Below are 17,824 nucleotides of genomic sequence, written 5' to 3' on the forward strand. Positions count from 1 at the left end.
TGCGGCTTCCAACTTTAATGCTTTGTTTATAAGTAGAACCGTGACATTGGAGGAGAAAAATTTCTCTAGGACAGTGAATAATTCAGCTATTCTTTCAACATTGCCTACAGTTTTAGTGAAAACTTTCTATTCTCTTCATGGCCCTCTTTGAAAGCATGGGTTTATTATGACATCGTCCATGGTCCTCGCTTCCTTCTTCTGTTCCTGTCCCGCGATGCCCCTCACTTGTTGGCAATGTAGATGATCTTGTGCTTCTCCATGACGCTGATGTCATGCTCCAGCTGTTTCATCTCTCCTTCCAGCTTCTGCTTGCGAATCTTCTTCGGGATGGAATCTATGAAGACGGAGAGGGACTGGAACTCTTTGTGCACCTCTTCCCAGTTCTTCTTCAGCCCCTGCAACACCGCAGAAGGAAGTGATGAGAAACTGTGCCGGTAATCAAGAGCGAGTAGGTGGAAGCAGCTTTAGAAATGGTAACATGTTGGTCCAGGACTTGGCCACAGTAGCAGAAGACACGCACCGAAGCCAAGCCCTGCTCTCTGTGGTCTGCTCCATCCCTGCTGGGAGTATTTACTTGCTTCACTGTCACTGTGGCCGTCACTTGTTCTTAGCATCTCATATGTAAGTGCGGAGTGGAACCAAGCTCATGGCAGATGTTTTGGTCAAAACCAACTATCTGAAAATTGATAGTCAAAGCTGGTTTTGGAAAATATTTTTCAAAAATTTATTTGAAAAGCTTTACTTCCTAATGCATGTTTATATATTTGTGTACACATGTGTATGTATGAGTGTGCATGGCCATGTGTACAAGTCAGTGAGTCTGGAAACAATCTCATGTGTCATCTTTAGGACCACTCCTGTACCTTTTTTCAGGCAGGGTCTCTCACGGGTTTGGGGCTCATTGTTTAGACCCTGGAATCATCTGCTTCTTCCCGACCACTGCTGGCTCACAGCCCATGTCACCATGCCTGGCATTCTGATACAGGCTCTGGAACTCAAGCTCAGGTCCCCGTGTTCACAAAGAATGCACTTTATCGACCGTACTGCCCCCACTCCCTAATTTCACCTCCCTGCCCAGAATTTTCTGTTTTATCTGTATTCTTCAACACAGAAGCCACACCAGAAGCCTGGGTGTTTGACTGGCATATCATATTTTATTTGACAAAATGTTATTGTAAGGAAAAATTTTCAATTTTACAATGACCTTTTATATATCTTTTCAATATATTATGAAGAATAAATCATCTTCCACATAGTCAGGGGTCCATCCTTCCTGTTAATGTATTCTTGAAATATCATTAAACATAGAACACATGCTAATTCAATAACACGGTTCATGTTTTATGGGCTCTAAAATCAACAGATTCAAATTAAGGACCTCTTAGGAGCTATAAATGCCATTTCCATCTCTGCCTAGTTCCATTTCTCATCACAGTGCACCAGGGGCCCCACTGACAACATGCTCTTAAGATACGGATGGAATTCATCCAGTGAGGTTTATAAACTAGCGCCGCTTCTTTGTCGTTGTGAGATCATAGATAACTTTATTTATACACATGACAAGAAGAGGCCAGGAGCTTGTGGCTCATCCAGCCTAGCTGGATTGGGAAACTTTAGGTTCAGTGAGAGACCCTTTCTCAAAGAATATGGTAGACCGTGAAAGAAGTTACCCCACATTGACCTCTGATCTCCACACCTATACATACATGAGCACACATGCATACACACGCACATGCTTGCATACACACACACACACACAAGTGCATACTCACCCACACTAAGAAAACATAGGCAAAAAAGAGCTTTGTAAATTCACAAAACAAGTAAAAGGATGTCCCAAAGGGGCAGAGAAAATGACAATTGCCTCAAGAATAAGGAGAAAGCCAAGTTGAGCCGTTTCTGAAGGTGAGCCATGCAGGAGACAGGCAGTCCCACCACGGGGACAAGCCCAAAGCAGCGTTCACAAGCTGCAATTCCAGCTGCAGATTTTGGTGAGACAGTGAGAAGTCCCACAGTGTCACGCAGGGTGACTCAGGGAGCCAGTTAGCATCTTGAGCAATCATCTATTAAAAACCAAGCTTCCTTGAGGCTTCAGCTTGGCCTGCCACAGCCCCAGGTGTGGGAAGTGAAAAGCAGCAGGCTGAAAGCTGACAAGTCCAGGCTGTAGGTGACAGGAAGCTGGGCAAGGAAGTGCATGGGGACCAGGAACAGATCTCATCGACACAGCATAGTCCTGAAGTCAGATTGCTCCTAGTGTCAACAACCTCTGGAGCACGAATTCTGACCTTCACGCCCAGAGAGCCCAGAAACCTGACATTCCGGGAATGGCCGATACACCTGCATCTCTCTCCGACATGACAGAAGTTCTCTAGAGTTCTTGCTAGGATGAAGACTGTTTCTGCTTGATCAGAGCTCAGTGCTGCAGCTCCTTCTCACACTCCCAAGGCAGATAGAAGATGGCCCACATTCTAGAGTCATCTCTGGCTAGAGCAGTAACCACCCCAGGGATACAATCCATGGTGTATCTGGAGGGTGAGACCTGCCAAGTCCATAGGATGAAAAGCTACCTGTGGTCAGCAAAGATTGCTGGTAAGGAAAGGAGACCTGCCAAAGTGAAGACAAACCTGGTGAATATCTGTAGTTTTTTCAAAAGAGATTTAGCATCAGTATAAAGCTGGGGAGAAATGGGAGTCCACTAGTTTAACTGAGCCTGCCTCCATTTCTGAACATAGAAGTGTCAATTTTCAAGGGCCTTGAATAGTCAAAATCATCCTTATCAGAAAGAGCAATGTTGGAGGAATCTCAATACCTGATCTCAGATTATGTTACAGAGCTATAGTAACAAAACCAGCATGGTACCGGCACGAAAATAGATATGCACATGGATGGGATAGAATAGAGTATCTACAAATAAACCCAGAGATATAACCACCTAATTCTTGATTAAGGTGTCTAAAATATACATTAAAAAGAGACAGTTTCTTTAAAATATAATACTAAGGAAATAAAATTTCCATGTGTAGAAGAATGAAACTGCTCACACAATGCTACAACCAATTCCAAAATGGGCCAAAGAGATCTTAATGTAAAATTTGAAGCTTTGAAATGACTGGAGAAACATACAGGTGAAATACTTGAAATCACCAGTATAGTCAAGGGCTTTCTCTAAAGCACAGGAAATCACTCCCCAAATTGACAAACAATATAACACAAAATTAAAGAACTTCTTCAGGGTCTGGAGCGAGGACTCTTCTAGAAGACCACAGTTTGATTTACAACCCCCACATGGTATTTCATAACCATCTAACTCCAGTTCCAGGGGATTCAACAACTTGACTGGTTATGGTGGGCACCAGACATCTATGAGCTACACACACACACACACACACACACTCTGTAGGTAAAACACCCATACATGCAAGATAAATTTAAAATGTGTGAAAAGTTTCTTCATGGCAAAGGAAACAATCATCAGAGTGAAGAGATCGTCTTCAGAATGGGGAACAAAAACAATCACAAATCAACCAGTACTTTGGCTAAGAAACTGAACAAATAGTTCTCAAAGAAAGAAATACAAACGCTAGCCAATAAATATCTTAAAAATGTTCAATATCCTTAGCCACTAAGGAAATGCAAATTAAAACTTCTTTGAGATTCCATCTCACCCCTTTTGGATGGATCAAAAACATAAATGACAAAAGAGACTGGTGAGGATGTGGGGAGAGGAGTTCTTACAGCTGCTGTAGGACGATGAACCCGGTACGGTCACTATAGAAATGCTACATCACTCCTGGTTAAGTACCAGCCAAACTCATAACCAACACACTGGAGAGATCATGGCATTTCCATGATTATTTATGCAGTATTCACAAGAAGTAGGAAAGGAAACAAACCCAGATCTCTGTCAACAGATCAGGAGATAAGGAAAATGGGTAAGGGTGCACAACATGTGTGTCAGGCCTTAAAGAAAGAAAAGCATTCCATTTGCAGGAAAGGATAACAATCAAAAATAGCGATTTTAAGGGAAATAGTACAGACTTTTAGGGACAAATATTATATTTTCTCCCTCATAAAGAGAACATAAAGATAAAATCCTAATGTGTGTGTGTCATATGATCAGAGAGAAGTCTTGAGCGGGGAGGAGGAAATCTCAAGCAAAGCAGTAGAAAGAGAGGATGATGGAACCATGCGACATGAAAGCAAGGGAGGGCTATTTATGAGAGAATGGATTGGCCAGAGCAGGCCAGCGTATGGTCACTTAGGGGAGGGAACAAGCTAGGACAGAGTATCAAGCTACATGTGTGTGAAATGCATACTGAACCCCATCACTGATGCTAATTTTTAAAACTGGTAACTGTCTTAGTTAGGGTTCCTATCACTGGGAAGAGACACCATGACCATTGCAACTCTTATAAAGGAAAACATTTAATTGAGGTGGTGGCTCCCAGTTTTAGAGGTTTAGTCCGTCATTGTCATGGCGGGGAGTGTTGCAGTGTGCAGGCAAACTTGGTACCTGAGAAGGAGCTGCTTCATGTTGATAAGCAGGCAACAGGAAGTACACTGAGAAACTCGGTAATATCTTGAGCACAGGGGATCTCAAGTCCCCCTTCTGCCATCCTACAGTGACACACTTCCTCCAACAAGACCACACCTCCTAATAGTGCCACTCCCTATGATATTATGGGGGCCAATTATATTCAAACTACCACAGTAACAAAAAGACAAGGAAATAGAAAGGGAAAGAGATCAGTAGGAGGGAGAGGAGACAGGAGAAGGCAATGAAGGGTTGGATACAATCAAAGCACATTAAGTGCGTGCATGAAAAATGTCACAGTGATCCACACTAATTTGTGTAATTCATGCTAAGCAAAATAAGTGGGGAAAAGAGGGTTAGAAGTTTCTTATATAACAAGGACATCGCAGTGAATAGAATCCTTTGGGGGACAATGGAGTTTCAGTGATTTAATTCTGTATTTAGGTAAAGCAATGAAAAGATAGGATACACTACATAAGATACATTGGTTGGGGAAATGGAACAGGTGATTTGGGCCTTTGTTGAGTCAGCTTAAACCAGAGATCTGGGGATGGTGAAAGGTAGAGGCCATTGTTGCCCAGGTTTAACTCTCCCAAGAGGGAGATGGGTCAGTGCTGCTTTTAATAGCATATGAGCTGCATCCTGAAGAGACATTCTCAGAGGGACTCTGCTTCCCTCTGGTCCTTCATTACGCAACCTGAACATGTTTCCACAGTGCACCACAGGGTGCCTACCTCTAGGAGAAAATGTACACATTTATACACTTTCAGATATCAAAGGGTTTCCAAGAGAGTAGGGGAATATTTTCACATTACTTGCTGTCCCAGAAGCACATCTTTTCCTGTGGCTTTCTTTCTGAAAGATAGCTTGCTCTTAACTCCGAGAAGGTACAGCAGTATTTGGATCAAAGCCAACAGCTAGGGATGGAAACGCAATAGAATTTTGTATCATGGTGATGCAGCCCCGCGATTTTCAAACCTTTTATTTTTGTTTAATAATAAGGCAAGTATAACTAGAGTTAGAGTTCACGAGAGTAAGGACTGTGCTTACCCTGTGTTATCCTCCTGCCCCTAAACACATGGATGTCCACAAAGAAGGACCAGATGAGCACACAGATGAGTCAGCATTTACTCTGCTCATCTGTAAAATGAGGCGTTTGGGATCATCAGACGAGACGGTCCCTCCCAGGTGTGACTTTTATGAAGGTGAGCTCAGGGCATACACCCGCAGTGCCACACAACCCTGCATCCTTGAAATGGGTGGGAAGAAAGGTCCTGGTCTGGTCTGGAGGACAGCAGTTGGCTTGGTAACTGGCTACGGAGTGGGGCATTCTGAGAAGGAGTCACCATTTTGCCATTGCTGCACCAAGAGAGGTTCTGGGGTGACCAGAAGAGGAAGTCTAAGGGTTCTCCACTACATCCACAAGGCACAGGAGGGAAGAGCCTTTGCAATCTCTAAGGAAGACCATCCCTGTTACCGTTTTCCAGCGTCACGCAGAGGTTAATGACCTGGCTTTTGCAGAGGTGCGTGCTTCCTGAAGCTGCGGCTAAAAGGCTCGCTTCTCCAGATGACCGGCCTGACACCGCCCCTCCCCCTCTTCCAGCACTTTGGTGGTACCTCCTCAACACAGGCGCCCCTGTTCTCTAGCCCCATCTGGTGTCTGGGTGTTTCTCACTCTGCACTCTCGGGCTTCACTCAACATCTCTCTCTTTTGGAGCTGACTACCACCTTGGGACGTCCTTAATATCCACAAACCCACATTCCTGTCTGCCCAGTCACCCATCAAACTACAGCATTCTCTATAACAAAAAATGATCTTTACCTTTGGTGCTATCTTCATGGCACAGGCTAATAATACTGTGTACAAAATAGATACCTAATAACATTTTATTGGTGATTATGATGCCATCAATTAAATGTTAAGACTCTGAAATGGCATATAACCCATTTTCAACAGAAATTAATGAAAGAAAGAGATTTTTTTATGGTGTGCACGGGTATGGGCGTGTGTGCTATGATGACTGTGTGGACATCACAGGACAACCTCAGGTATTGATCCTCGCCTTCTACCTTGTTTGAGACAGGGCCTCTTGTACGTACCAGGCTAACTGCCCATGAGCTTCTTTCCCATGAAGCGATGCCTTCCATGTGGGCACGGGAGCCTGGGGATTACAGGCATGCACCATCATACTCCACTTTCTACGTACCCACGTTGGTCAGAAAAACTCTTTCCTGCTGGACCGTCTCCTCTTGTTTTGTGAAGTCACTGGATACTGTTTGGTAGGGAGCTTTCAAATAAACGTTAAAAGGAATCACTTCTTTAAGGGACAGCATGGTGGCAGAGGAGGACGAGCAGGTGTTTAATGAATGCCCTGCACAAACGACAGCGCCATGCCCTGCTCCTCTGGGTACCCCACACTCAGACAGACCTCGCCCATAAAACTACAGTGGACATTGTCTTATGCCCCTTTGTTCAAAATAGAAGGAACATATGTAAAATCTAATACCCACTTAGTTAATAATTTGGAAAGTTGAATCATTGGAATGAAAAAATGTGGATGTGGATAGCTTCAATTATTCTAGAGCTCCATCTAGTGAAAAATACTTCATCTATGAGATTTTAAAAAATAAATTTACTGAATTAAAGTGATTATTTTCTCACTTTTTAAAGTATCAGTTTGTTGTAGGAGAAAATGGGCTTCCTTACAACTGATACCAAATTAGAAATAAAGTATTTTACGAATCTCCGACTACAGGTTTTTTTCTCTTTCCAATGAGTCGACTCTGCTCTGTGCACTTGTGCTAGACCCCAAGGGACACTTCTGACTGAAGTCAAAGCCTTGGCTTTAGTGATGGAGCTGATGCAGGCTAGAGGGTCAGAGAGCAGTGACTCCAGACTCCAGAGGCTCACCTGCAGAACCGCCTCCCTTTCTTCGTCAGAAAGTCTCTTCATAGCTGCTTTCTTAAGGTTCTCCTGGATGTAGTTATCATACTCTTCTTGAGCTTTCTTAACATCCTCATTCCGCTTGCAGATGTACTCAGGTGTGACACCGTAATCCTGGGAGGAGTTTTCGGAAAAAAAAAAAAAACTAATCAGCATCCTGCGTGCAGTCTTCTCTGTGTGAGCATAGCAACAAAGGACTCGAGAGCAAGCGATTTTATTGTCATATATATATATATATATATATCCAACAAACAAAACCTCTGAAAATTGACAAAATCCCTCAATTTCTTTCTCCTATTCTCCACCCTCCCCTTCCCGCAAGTTAAAGCCGGTTCATCCCAGTCACTTCAAATGCTGATGCTGGACCAGAAAGCTGGCTCAGTGGGTAAAGGTGTTTGCCCAAGTCTGATGATCTGATTTCAATCCCTGGACCCACATGGTGGAGGCAAGTTGTCCCCTGACCTTCATATATGTGCATATGTGTACACACACACACACACACACACACAGACACACACACACACACCACACTAAAAGAACAGAGATCTTGTAGCAGTTTATTTTGTTTCTCTTCAGAGTCTCACCAGTGTCTGTTCTTAAGCTCTAGACTTGAGGGTTCTCAACTTGTGGGTGGCAGCTCCTTTGGTTAAATGTCCCTTTCAGAAGTGCTGCCTAAGATCATCAGGCAACACAGACATTTACATTATAATTCATAATGGCAACAAAATTACAGTTATAAAGTAGCAACAAAAATAACTCTATGGTTGGGTCACCATAACATAAGGAACTGTATTAAAGAGTCTCAGCATTAGGAAGGTTGAGAACCACTGGTCTATACTAGTTTTTAGACATAGTAGCCAAGGCAGGCCTTGAATGCTCTATGTAGACCAGACTGGCCTCCAATTTACAGATATCTACCTGCCTCATTTTCCTTAGTGCTGAGACTAACATCACCACACCAGCAAGTTTACTTTTAGGAGTTGGCTTTTCTAGGGCTTGGGAGAAGGCTCAGTGGTTAGGAGCATCTACTGCCTTTGCAGAGGACCTGAGCTCTGTCGCCAGCACACACCCAGGTGTACAGAACCATTTAGGCCCAAAGGATTTGCTGTCCCCTCCCTCCTGGAGTGCCTGTATTCACATACATAAGAACACACATGCAAACAGAGTTTACAAAAACAAGCCTTTAAGGAAAACACAGAGTTGGTTTTTTCTTTTCTATATTTTATGTAAATCACTTTGACCTGAAACTCATATCCCAGAGGTCTCTATTTTTATAATCTGGTTAAATAAAAGGAGACAAACCTTTATAAACCATAAGAACAAACCCTTAATGGTCCCATGCATAACAACTTTACGGGAAGCTTGGCTCAGCCCCCTACGGTTGTTTTGGAAAGGCAAGCTATGTTTTCAGGTTCCTGAGCTGCTTACAGGGACTGGTGGTGAGGCCATCAACTGAGGTTCTTTCAAATTAGTGAAGACATTGTCACTATCTAGAGAAACATGATTTCTCTGTGTTCAGTTCTCAAATAGTATTTGAGAATTTATTGAGTGCTGAAATAATAGTGAATAGAAAAGCAAAGTTTTCCCCATTGAATTCTTCTTGTGTAGAAAGATGTGTCCAATCAACCTCAAAGAAAGGATGTTTAAAATCTGTACCTGGGGATGGAGAGATGGCTCAGAAGTTAGGAGTATTGGCTGTATTTACAGAGAATCTGCGTTCTCTTCCCAGCACTCACCTTGTGGCCTACAACCATCTGTAACTCCAGTTTCAGGGGACCTAATAACCTCTTCTGGCCTCCATGGACACCAGGCACGCACACGGTGCACAGAGATACATGCAGGCAAATTACTCATATGCATAAAAATAAATAAATCATAAAAAGGTGGTGAATATGTGCAGACTTTTCCTTGTCATTATTCCCTAAACAGCATCATATACCAGTGACGTATAAAGTATTTGCCCTATATTGGTTATGTTAAAAAATCTAGAGATAAAATAAAGCCTGTATCAGGTTATGTATGCTACACACATCCACTAAGCCACTCATAAGAGAGCTCTGAGCATTTGTGGATTTTGGTACCCACAAGCAACCCCCTGTAATACTGAGAGGGGAAAGTATAAAATAACAGGTGTGCATGCTCTGAAGAAAATAATAGCTAAGAAGGTAATGAAGAAACTGAAGATAAAGAAGCCAGGGAGGCGACACTGAGGAAGTCAGTGCGGGATCTGGTAGCCATGGAAACTACCATGAAGTCCTCTTCTCCTTCTGCATGTGAGCTATGGCACATGCAGACCACCCTGCCCTATAATAAAAATACCTTTTTAGAGGCTAGATTATGCTTGGCATAGTATTTCAGAAAAGGGACCGGTATTATACATTTTAGAAAAGAAAAATCTGGCAAATGAGGAAAAGCGTCAGTGATTTTGAGTGGTCCTACAAGCTAACTGGCTGGAGACTGATGAGTCTCATCACTAATTGTTATATTATAATGTCTATTCTCTTTGGTGCTTTTATGAGGTGCTGGATATCATCATATGCTTAGTTTTTTATTGTCGTTTAATGCTCACTATACCCCTATGATCGATCCAATGGCTTGTCTCAGATCCCAAAGTTAGCAAGTGACAAACTGGAATTCAAAACAATAGCTCACTATTATTGTTATAAACCTCATATGCTTGTTTATCTTTTAATTTTGTCCACAATTTCAAATCACAAATGGCATATACTTCATTTAGAACAAACCACAAAAAAAGGAAAGGAAAAAAAGTCCACTTGTTTTTCCTCAAATCTTTTTACCTTCACCATCTGGTGTCCATTTGGCACAAGCTGGGGTCATCTGGGAGGAGGGAACCTCAATTGAGAAAATTTGAGCCTCCATCAAACTGGCTTCTAAACAAGTCTGTTGGGCGTTTTTTTTTTTTTTTTTTTTTTTGATTAATGGTCGATATGGGAGGGACCACTGTGTTGTTGCCTCCCCCGGGCAAGAGGTCCTGGGTTGTATAAAAAAGCAGACTGAGCAAGTCAGTAAGCAGCACCCCTCCATGGCCTCTGCATCGGTTCCTGTCTCCAGGTTCCTGCCTTGAGTTTCTGACTTCCCTTCATAATGGACTATAAGCTGTAAGATTAAACAAACCCTTTCCTCCCTGGGTTGGTTTGTTCATTAGTCTATCATAGCCATAGAAATCAAAGGAGACGCGACCCACCTCAATTACTAATCGTTAACTCCGAATAGTGAAAAGTTGAACAAATCTGTGAATAGCAACACCCTGAAAACAAGTGTGTGCTGCTTTTATGCTTGATAAACACACACAGGTAGTAGGCTGATCTGCTATCTTTGTGTCTGTGATGGATACTTCCACTTTTTTTTCTGTTCTAAAAGAAAATGTATTGACATGGGCAACATAAACAGAGACATCTGGAGAGGAGTTGGCGTGTGCAGTAGTCTCCAACATAACCAGCAAAGGAGAGGAAACTTAGGCAATGAGGCATCAATAATGGGTTGGAAGTAGCTTGAAGGAGCCAGGAGTCCACTTTTCTCAAAGATGTGACAAGAACCACAAGCACCTTAGATGTGCCTCAAGAGAAAGAAGCATTCTGAGAAGTCTTAGTAAAGTTCCCAGCATGTGGCCAATGACCAGAAAACAACTGAGTTCTTCCAGAGGTGATCTTGGCCTGCTGGATGGAGCCATTTCCCAGAGAACTGGTGCTAAGGTCTGAAAGCAGCCTGGAGGCCATTTGTAGATCACTAGACACCTGGACTCATTCCTCACTACTGAAGTCCCCCTTCCCACTATTTTCTCTTCTCTTCCTCTTTCCTTTTCCCTTTCTCCCTCCATTCCTCTCGCTCTCTTTCCCCTCCCTCCCTTCCTTTCTTCCCTCCTTCCCTCCCTCCTTCCTTCCTCTTTCTATTCTTCCTCTATTTCTGGCCACAACTTACTATTATTTGTTATTAATATTTAGGATGTTGAAGCCTCTTTTAGTACGTATTCACAAACATACTTTTATGCTCTATAAGTATATAAATAGGGAAGGATTTGTATAGCTTTCCTTGTACACTTTTTGATTTAAAAACCCTTTTAACAATTAACATTTGGCAGATAAAATCATCCCTTTCTGATGAGCACTTTTTCAGATAGAAATTAATGACCCAAATAATGAATCCCGGTGCAGTGCTCTTAATCTTTACCCAAACTCAACTCAAATCAACGCATTTACACTAAAATAGCGATGTGGGTTGTTTTGGAGAGATTGGTAGTTTGGGTGGTTTTGAAGCCTCATCTGCCAAGTTCTCTCATTCTGCTCCCAAGTTGAATGACTGCATCCCAAGATCTCCTGAAAGGTGGGTTCCTCAGGATTTACAATAGTGACTGCATTTAGTGACCTTTTTACCTTACTGATATTAATAGCTTTTAGAGAACGTCTGCTATAGTTATTAAATACACTAATAACTGGAATTGAGGAAGACAGCATTCATGTTTTAGATGTGCACCCCACACAGACCGCAGGGCGGTGGGAATGCACAGGCTTCATGGTCTGTCCAGGGAACAACTCATAGACCTGCAGGACTCTGGAATCTCTGATCTCTCGCTGACAGATCAAGGACTACCTTTTTGTTGATGTATTTGGGAACTAGTCCGGAAGTCTCAAGATCATGCTTGTCTCCAGTTCTTTTGTCAACATAAATTGGCTTGGGCTTTTTGGCCACGCCCATGATGACGTCAGCTGCATTTGTGTTTATGAAGTTTTTTCCACTCTGTATTCCCATGACTGGATGATCGGTCCTCAAGGGCACTGGAGGCTTCTTGGGAACACATCTATTAAACTGTTTTTCTGTTAAACATAACATTTTATTGTTAATGTTTGCAAATAAACATTGTTACTCAACACTAGGACATCCAGTTATTTACCACTGGTATTGCAGTCTCACTAATGTTATATGCAAATACTTAAGATAAAAAAGTTATTATTTTGTGTACATCAAATATGTATTGCCTTTCATTTGTCAATTATACCTCAACTGTAAATAGTCAAAATATAAAATTAAATGCAATGTGATCAATTTGATGTTGAAAAACAGTATAAAAGAGTAGGAGGGGAATAATGATAGATCACTACTATATTTCTGATTGATATTATAAAGACTACAACACATACTCAGTTTTCCCATTTAAAATAAGTTTATATAAAAATAGATCATTTTCAGCGTGCTGTCGATATTTTTTTAAGAAAAAAATCTAACAAAGCCATTAAATAAATTAACAAAATGATGTTGGCAGCCCAGTGATCTGTGGATATTTTCACAGAAACTATTACAATGAGTAATTGCTGTGTATTAAACATGCAGTTTTACAGGTTACCAATATGACCAAGATTGCCTACTTTTTCCTTCCTAGGATGTCCCGTCATCCTAAAGGAAGTCATGAAACATATCTTCTGTCTCTAGTGCACACAGTCCTGGTAGCAGCAGGTGGAACTGTTTCGTTTAACACAGCCTTTTCAGTGTAACAGTTCCAACATGCCATTTTGATATAGCCACATCAGCATGGTTGTCTATTCTAAGTGACAGGTAATTCAAGTGTGTTTCTAAGAACTAAGGCAGCCGCTCTCTCATCAGGACCTTACTCCAATCCTAACTGTACCCTGGTTACTATGGTCTGGCTTCATTTACTTCTGCATTAGCTGACTTTGTCTTCTTAGTGATGCTGTGGGGGACATTCATCAGCAAAGACTTCTCACACATGGTTTAAGCCATTAGAAAGTCTTTATTAACCAGCCAGTAACTACACCGGGTGTTTGGGATCTCAGCACTGAGCCTTTCTCAGGGTGAGCTAGCTGTTAAGCACAAAAGGTAAGTTAGTACATTTAGAGACTTTTCAGAACGATGGACTTTGATGGACTAGGTCTTTGTTTTAGTTTTGGCTGGCGGTACTGTCTCCATGCGGAGTTTTACAGTCTAAATGGTGACTCCATCATGGAGTCAGTTGTGCTAAGGTCTGAAAGCCTGCTAAGGCCTGGTGTCCTGTTACAAGTTAGCTTATATTACTTCTATTTTCAAAGGGAAATATGTAATTACTATTAAAAGTCTATGGGTCAGATTAATCTTTTCTTGGGGCTGACATTTCTTTCCAGAATTTATATAGTGAACCCATAGATCCAGTACCTTAGGATGTGAATATTACTTGGGAGTAAGGTCTTTAAGGTAATTTAGATAAAAAGTTATTAGAGTGGTCCCTAATTCATTCAAATATCGCTTCAACAACTGGTAATGACCATTGTAATTTCCTTCACTTAATAAAAAAGACTGGAGTCCAGATGAGGGGCAACCTTGCTCATCAATCAGACACGGTACCTGGGGTGCCGATCTGTCTGATAAACGCTTAGAATTAAAGATACAAGCCAGGAGAAAACAACGAAGCACTGGGTGTTGGAGGGGAGGCTTCTTGGAGAGGCCAAGAAGTAGCTCAAGAAGCCTGCCTCTCCAGGAGTCTGTGCAGGCGGCACCACCCTCTGCGCTCAGTTTACTCTTCCCACTTGCACTTTCTCCAAGTCGCCCAAGCCCCGTTCCCTGGGAGGTAAAGTCGCTACTGCCTGTGTATATTTAATACTTGTTGATGGCAAAATAACGGGGTAACTAAATCACCTGCCGATAGTCCTAACGTTTAACACAGCAAGAGATTAAACCTACTAGGCGGTAGTGTTTTTTCCTTTGAGTGTTTCTTTAGAAAATCCTTTGGGGAAGGTACGTCAACTTTGGCGGGCCCCATAGTTTTCATTGCAGTTTTGAATTTCTTCATGTCATCTTTTACAGCTGGTTTAAACACTGATGTATACCTGAAATTAAAAAAAAAATAAAGTCATAGCATTTACATTTCTAGTGCAAAATACTTAAAGCTTAAGAACAGGCATACATTTCTCATTGATAACGGAGAATGGGCATAAACTCCACCCACCGCACTTATGAACTACAGGCTGCAGGAGGTGCTGGGGCAAAGGTGTTCATTTACTTCCGGCATCGATTGGGGTGTCTCCTCTCTCACTGCCGACGTTAGTGACGTGTGTCTCCCCGCCCCAAAGTCCCAGCCACTCAGTCTTGCCAGCAGTTGAATCATCTTCGCAATGAACCCACATTCGCTGTTTTTCTCGAATGCTCACTCATGTTTCCCCTTCAGTGATTTCTTTGCTGCCCTTTAATATTTAGTCCCCTCGTTTTACATGTAATTTTAAAAAAAGTTTATTAAGATATAAATATATTTGGTTTTTAACATTTAGAACTTTCTGTGTATTAAAGCTATAAATTTTCCTCTAAGCACTGCCTTGGCTGCATCCCAAACATTTGAAAGGGCATCGTTTACCAGACTTGGAGACACACACCTTTAATCTCAGCACTGGGAGGCAGAGGCAGGAAAATATGAGTTTGAAGCCAGCCTGGTTTACCAAATGTGTCCCAGGACAGCCAGGGCTTTACAGAGAAACTCTGTCTCGGAAAAAATAAAAATTTGAAAAAAAAAAAAAAAAGAAAGAAAGGAAGGAAGGAAGGAAGGAAGGAAGGAAGGAAAGACATCTTCTATTTTCATGCAACCCTAAATGTCTTTTATATCATCTTCCTTTAGAAGTATGCTCATATGTGTTTGCTCTGTTTTCATAGATTCGGGCTTCCCAATACCTTTTCACCGACTTCTAATTTAGTTCCACTGTAGCCGGGGAATATACTTGGTGTGACTTCAGTCACTGGAACTAGATACTGCTGCATCTGTATACACTGGAGCGGTTGCAGCCTAGACAAAGCACAGCTAGCCTCGCAACTGCATTCCCGGGACTGGAGAATGGCCTCCCTATCTCAGGGAGAGGTCATCCTTCTCTTTCCAGTACATGGCTTGGAGAAGGACACACATGAGGTGGTGATGAGGGGACACCTGCCCAAGCCAGCCAGATCACTGAATCAGCTGGTTCTTGAACTTGATGTTTTTATTGTTAGAGGGATGTTCTCATAGACTACATAGAAATTTTAGCCAATCACTGCTTTTATTTTGTATGTCTGTGTCATTTGATTCTAATGTGTTTTTTAGTCTGGTGAGATGGCACAGCAGGTTAAGAGACTTGTCAGAAAGGTTTTGATCTTCGGGACCACGTGGTAGAGAGAGAGACTGATTCCTGCAGATTCCATGCATCACCACGCCTGACTTAGAGGCTGGCTGACACTGTCCTTAGCTCGCAATGCGCTGTTCTCTTTATTCCCCATGTCTCATTTGTGTTGCTGTGGCGTCTTCAGATTTGTTTTGTTTTGTTTTGTTTTTATTAGTGCCTTGGCTGTTGCTGACCCCACCCAATATTTTCATTTTGGACAGTCTTCTTCCCATCTGAAAGTTAGACTTGTATCCCCCCCTTTCATCTCTTCATATCTTATTCCTGCATCCCTCTACCTCTTTGGACATGATGTTGAAAATGTCTGTCTTAAATGCCTTTGACTTGTAATTTTCTTATTTGTGACATTTCTAGCTGTTTAGATTGGCTGCTTTTCTTTTAGGATATATCTTATATTTTCTTGTTTCTTTGCATGTCTGTACATTTTTGTTCTTTTTGTTTGTTTAACACAGGGTCTCTCTACATAGCTCTGTCGGTCTTAGAACTCATTTTGAAGATTAGGCTGACCTCGAATTCACAGAGATCCACCAGCCTCTGCTTCCTGGGTATGGGTATTTAAGGCATTCAACACCATGCTTGGCTTGCCTGTACGTATTTTATCAGATGCCAAGTAATGCAAATTTTATAGTGTTGATTCCTGACTTCTTTTTTTATTTAACTTTTTTCTTCTTTTATTGCTTTAACATTTCTTTAGTTTGAGTCTGGAAGGCAGTTGTCATAGTTGGAAAAAGTGGTAATTTTAAGGTTAGATGTCAAGTCTTCAGCTTAGGAGCTTTGCTCGGATTCTGCCCCGTGGCAATGCGCTCTGTGAATAAGGAGACCTCACCCTAGCTGTAAGGGGGTGAACTTGGAGCTGCTGCTTCCGAGGGTCATTTTCTTGGTGTTGTATTTCATCACACATATATACTATCAATCAAGGAGTTCAAGGAAATCTCATGTGGGTTTCTGTTCCTGTCTAGGCAGCTCTTTGCTTTCTGCTCCATGATGTGAATTATAGCTACTTTGTCTTTCCAGCTCCAAACTGTCCTTATAATTCCAGGATAATCAAGGGCTTTGTCTCCTTTCTCTGGACTGTGGCCAGGAAGTTGTCCCTGGAGTGTCTCTTAGGGCAACTGCAAGCCAGCCTCATTCCTTTAGGGAGGGCTGAGCTGTGTGTCCACTCTCCATGGTTTGAAATCCTTGGTTCTGTGTGTTCTTAACTTGCCCTAGCTGCTTCTGGTGAGACAACAAACCCCACCCTTGCTGGAGGCAGAAATTAGGCTCTCTTCTTTTTTGGTTTTAAAATAATTAAAAATAGATTTCTTTTTGTAGAATATTCAATAACTTTAGAAAATTCCCAGAACCTAGTGATGTTATGAAAATTATACATATAATGTCTAAGTTATAAACATATTGAAATGTTTGCACTAATATTGTTGGAAGCAAATACATTAAATATAACTATTTACCTTGGGGAGGTAGAATTTGGGGAACTCTGTTTTCTTCCTTGTCTGTTTCTAACTTGGTTTTTTAACTTTGTCACTGTCATGTTTGTCTAAATCCACTCTGATCACACCCCTTCTCCACGTCAGTTATCCTGCCTTCATCAGTTCATGCTCACGTGGACACAAGTGTGTTTGCAAAAACAAACTGTTTCCATGCTTTTGGGCCTTTCCTTACCCGTGAACTCAGTAGCTGGGAACATTATGGAAATGAATGAGTCCTAAGACAATTTCAGGAAGCAATCATCAGGCCAAACCTGTGCCTTTAGCTTCTGTGGAAGTAGGCAGAGGTGTCATCATCAATGACGTGATTTCCTTTTATGTGAAGCAGGGTGTGTCTATAGCCACCTCCTTCTTAGTTTGAAAACTTGTGACTCAGTACTTTCCCCATGTATATGAATCGAAAACATACTCATTGGTTACATAAAGTGCTGGCTGATATTTTATTCTATATTAGCAACATCTTTTGTTTCAAATGAATTGCAAATGAGCAATAATCTTGGCTTCCTTCCCTTCATTCCTTTCATTTCTCCAATTAATTTTCTGGTATAAGTTCAGTGTCTGTTTATCTATATGAATTGTAACTTTAATTTGGTGTTGTAGTCTTTCTTTTTAATTTCTTCTTCCCCACAGTGCACTAACGGACATCAAAATTCTCAACTTTACTCATATATATTTCTTCCTCTTTTTTTGAGGTTTAGACTATAATTACATAATTTCT

The 17,824-nt window shown here is 41.7% G+C and overlaps 1 protein-coding gene and 1 long non-coding RNA gene across 4 annotated transcripts in view; one reads left to right on the plus strand and one right to left on the minus strand.

The window, feature by feature from the left end:
* The window catches only part of LOC126507836 (uncharacterized), a 177,673-nt gene that overhangs the window by 108,933 nt on the left and 50,916 nt on the right, over positions 1-17,824 (plus strand). The window lies entirely within an intron of this gene.
* Positions 1-17,824, minus strand: part of Enkur (enkurin, TRPC channel interacting protein) — a 23,506-nt gene continuing 5,682 nt past the window's right edge. For 2 of the 3 annotated variants that reach the window (XM_050152623.1, XM_050152625.1), the window contains exons 2-5: positions 14,166-14,311; positions 12,087-12,310; positions 7,446-7,592; positions 1-395 (exon numbers count right to left, since the gene is read on the minus strand). In XM_050152623.1, coding sequence (XP_050008580.1) covers positions 222-395; positions 7,446-7,592; positions 12,087-12,310; positions 14,166-14,311 — 691 coding nt within the window. In that variant the 3' untranslated portion in view covers positions 1-221. Of the gene's footprint in view, positions 396-1,800; positions 6,823-7,445; positions 7,593-12,086; positions 12,311-14,165; positions 14,312-17,824 lie in introns of those variants that run through there. The other variant, XM_050152624.1, reaches the window with a different exon arrangement.

Source organism: Alexandromys fortis, unplaced genomic scaffold, assembly GCF_014885135.2.
Source record: "Alexandromys fortis isolate MF-2015 unplaced genomic scaffold, M_Fortis_MF-2015_v1.1 scaffold_54, whole genome shotgun sequence".
NCBI classification, from domain to species: domain Eukaryota; kingdom Metazoa; phylum Chordata; class Mammalia; order Rodentia; family Cricetidae; genus Alexandromys; species Alexandromys fortis.